Source organism: Henckelia pumila, chromosome 3 (assembly GCF_033568475.1).
Source record: "Henckelia pumila isolate YLH828 chromosome 3, ASM3356847v2, whole genome shotgun sequence".
NCBI classification, from domain to species: Eukaryota; Viridiplantae; Streptophyta; class Magnoliopsida; order Lamiales; family Gesneriaceae; genus Henckelia; species Henckelia pumila.
Window position 1 is genome coordinate 65,345,682 of NC_133122.1, and position 3,534 is coordinate 65,349,215.

The window sequence follows — 3,534 nt, forward strand, 5'->3', positions numbered from 1 at the left end:
CACGTCATCGCCATAACGAAAAAAAATATTAAAATTGTAAAAAAAATAAAAATATCAAACTAAAACTGAAATATAAAAATATAAAGAATTTAAATCGTAAAATAACAAAAATATAAGAAAAAAAAATAATTTTTTCTAAAAATAATATAATATTTATTGATTAAATATTTTCATGTATTGAATGTTAGCCAAATTTATCATATTTGACCACTGTATATTCGTAACCGTACCATAATTCAGAACAAAACGACAGAATGGGAAGTGATAACCTGACACGACACCTCACCAAACTAATCATCACAGCAAACCCAGCTGGCACATGCTGAGTTCCACTCACCGCACATTCGTGGCCCCACTTCACGTGAAAATATTGTATATCCACGTGACACAATTTTAAAAACCAAATAACACGTGTCAATTAACATCATTCGTTATTCGTTCCTTTTTTTTAGCTAAACGATACCAATATCCCTATGAAAATTCTGATAAGTTAGTTGGAATAATTCTAGGAATAAGTTATATTTTGTTTGCTAGATTTGTAATAGTCTGAAACAAATTTGTGGATATAATAGTTATTAATGTAAATAAAAAAAATTTATTTTGTTTTGTAGAAATTTGGGTTAGTCTGTTGTTAAAAAAAAAGCATTCATGCAACACGTGTACATAGAAGTAGTTATTTTTCTAGTATCTATCGTATTTATATTTTTACTCCTATGGTCCTATGTAATATAATATTTTATACAACTTTAAATGACATGAACTTATTAATAATCTTCATAATTTTGTACATCTCCCTTCCATCATTATAATGAATGTGATTTGTTTTAAAAAATAATCACACAAATCTGAAATAAATGAATAAAAATCTATCACCTAACCAAACGGAAAACTTAAAACTAATACTATTAAACTTTAGTTTGGACACATAAAATGCAACTTTTTTTTTTGAAACCATAAAATGCAACTTAAAAACACACGTAAACGAATCATGATTTTTAAAATAGATAATTAAAATAACAGAAAAGATTTTGGTTGTTAGATAAATGTAGAAATATGTTTTTTTAATCAAAATTGCGCCAAAAAATCATTAATTCTAAATCATAAAAAAAATTTAAATGTTTTTTTATAAAACAACTTTGCTAACCAAATTAATAATATATCATCAAAAAAACATTTAAGAAATGTTTTTATTCAAAAAATCATGTCACACCTCCATCAACATAAATGTAGGTTAACCCTAACTGAGCTATTAGATTGCTTTTCGCCCCAAATGTGGCGACAAAATTTGAAGTAATATCCCGCAAAGAGACAAGTTTCTCTGTTTCCCCATAATACCCCCAGGGTTTCTGCTTGTGAAACTCGTGGCTGCGGTGAAAATTTTACAGTTCTTATGGTTTTTTTATTTTAATTTTAAAATAACACTTTTATAAAACGTTTCATCCGTGAGACATGTCAATTTTATTCATATTTATAATAATAAGTAATAATTTTGGCATAAAATGTAATATTTTTAATTGATAACTCATATAAGAGACCCGCCTAAAAAAATGACTCTTGAAACCGTCTCATAGAAGTTTTTGTATTAATTTTATCATATTTACGGCGGATACACCTTGTGTCACTGAGTTTAGTTTAGGAGAAATTGTCGTTAAATCTTCATTAGCAAACTCAAATTGTTTCTCAGTCTCTGTTTCAGAGTTTATATATTTTCACTCCCTGAAAAAAGTCTAAAATGTGTTTGAACTCCTTAATTGAAGCTAAATTACGAAACTGCCCTCAACTTTAAATGAAACTCAATAATATTCATTTGAACAATAAATCTATATTTAATAATAATTATTTTCTCTTTTCAATCCAACGTTTTCCCAATATTGTTTCTCCTTGAACCATTACGGATTAATCAATGACGATATACACGTTTGTGTCGACGTTTGGTGCAACAAAAAATTGGGGCGAAAGAAGTTTAAAGCCAAGAAGCATTAGATTTCGAATTTTTTGCGAAAAAACAGCATTGAACCAACAAATTTCAGGTATAATTTTTTCTGAAAAATTAAGAAATTTTTATATCAAATTCCGTCTTGATGATTGGGTTTTTTTTTCTTTCAATTGAGTTATTCTTTGAGGGTTGTCCACTTGTGTATGTTTTTCTTTTATTTATTTATTTTTAGAAAAAAACCTAAAACAAGATATTTTAAATATAATTGATATGAGGCTTTTCTTTATTTTAATTAATTTGTCCGTGGAATTCGCACAAATATTTGGATAAATTGGATTACAATCGAAATCTTAATCGGATAAATTTAAAAAGACGTGGCATAATTTTTTGAAGACAAATATGTAATTTTGACACACAGTTGCCGATGAGAGAGACAGCAGTTGAAAAAAAGAGAGAGAAAGAGGATTAGACCTTATCCATTTCTCTTTATAAAAAAAAAAAGCATATCAAAAACCCTCACTCCTCAGAATCAACCAAAAACACTCATCGATTCCTGCGACGTTAATGGCGGCATCGAAAACCTACTTCTCTCGGCCGAATTACCGGTTCCTTCCTGCGGATCAGCTCCTCGGCAACGAAACCTCCATGAACTTCGAGCTGGAAGAGTCCGACGTCTGGACCTCGCCGGCGGATCGATCATCTTCGCCCGAGATAGTGAAGAAAAGCTCCAGGGTTTCGAGGAAACCGTCGGCCTCGAGGCGAGCTTCCGCGGCTTCGTCGCTGCCGGTGAACGTGCCGGATTGGTCGAAGATACTGAAGGAAGAGCACAGGGAGAATCGGCTGAGAGACAGCGACGACGATTACGACGAGGGGGATCGGATTCCGCCGCACGAGTTCCTGGCGCGGCAAATGGCGAGGACTGGGATCGCCGCCTCCTCCGTGCACGAAGGCGTGGGCAGGACTCTGAAGGGAAGAGATCTCAGCAGGGTTAGAAATGCAATTCTGCAGAAAACTGGGTACCAGGATTGACTTATTAATTTATATATTTATTTATATTATCGTTTTTTTTAAAAAAATATATAATTTTCCTTTTTTTTTCAAGTTGGAAGAAGCCTCGTTTTTTTAAGTATGGCTTGTTGAGATGGGAGGCTGATTTTCTTTTACTGGAAAATGTTTTCCTAACCTATCTACGAAGTAACGGAAATGTCAAATTTGATCATTTTTATTTCACTTTTGAATAATTGTTTTTATGTAATTATTATTATTTTTTGATCTTCGATTATCGTTTAATTTGTGTAGTAGTTGATAATTTTAAAGCTCTCAAGTGACATTAAATTCGGAGAGGTACAATACGATATGGTCAAATTATTTGTTTTACCCAAAGAACTTTATTTATCTGCATGTTTTATTGACAGAATTAAGAGTATTTCCCCGATTGTACAAGTAATGCGCGTATGAACTTACAAAATAAGATTTTGATTAACTAAATTTTTATCAAGCGAATAAAGAAAAACATTTTTTTTTTTATATTTTTCCCAATGATATAAAACGAATATTATAATTATTTTAAATTTCAATTGGGGAACCTAAATAAAATG

The 3,534-nt window shown here is 31.1% G+C and overlaps 1 protein-coding gene across 1 annotated transcript; it reads left to right on the top strand.

The window, feature by feature from the left end:
- The first annotated feature begins 2,418 nt into the window (after window positions 1-2,418).
- On the top strand, window positions 2,419-3,268 carry LOC140893141 (protein S40-4). Its single transcript, XM_073302207.1, has one exon. It carries the CDS (start codon window positions 2,501-2,503, stop codon window positions 2,963-2,965), a length of 465 nt encoding a protein of 154 aa, XP_073158308.1. The 5' UTR covers window positions 2,419-2,500; the 3' UTR covers window positions 2,966-3,268.
- Window positions 3,269-3,534: the final 266 nt, after the last annotated feature.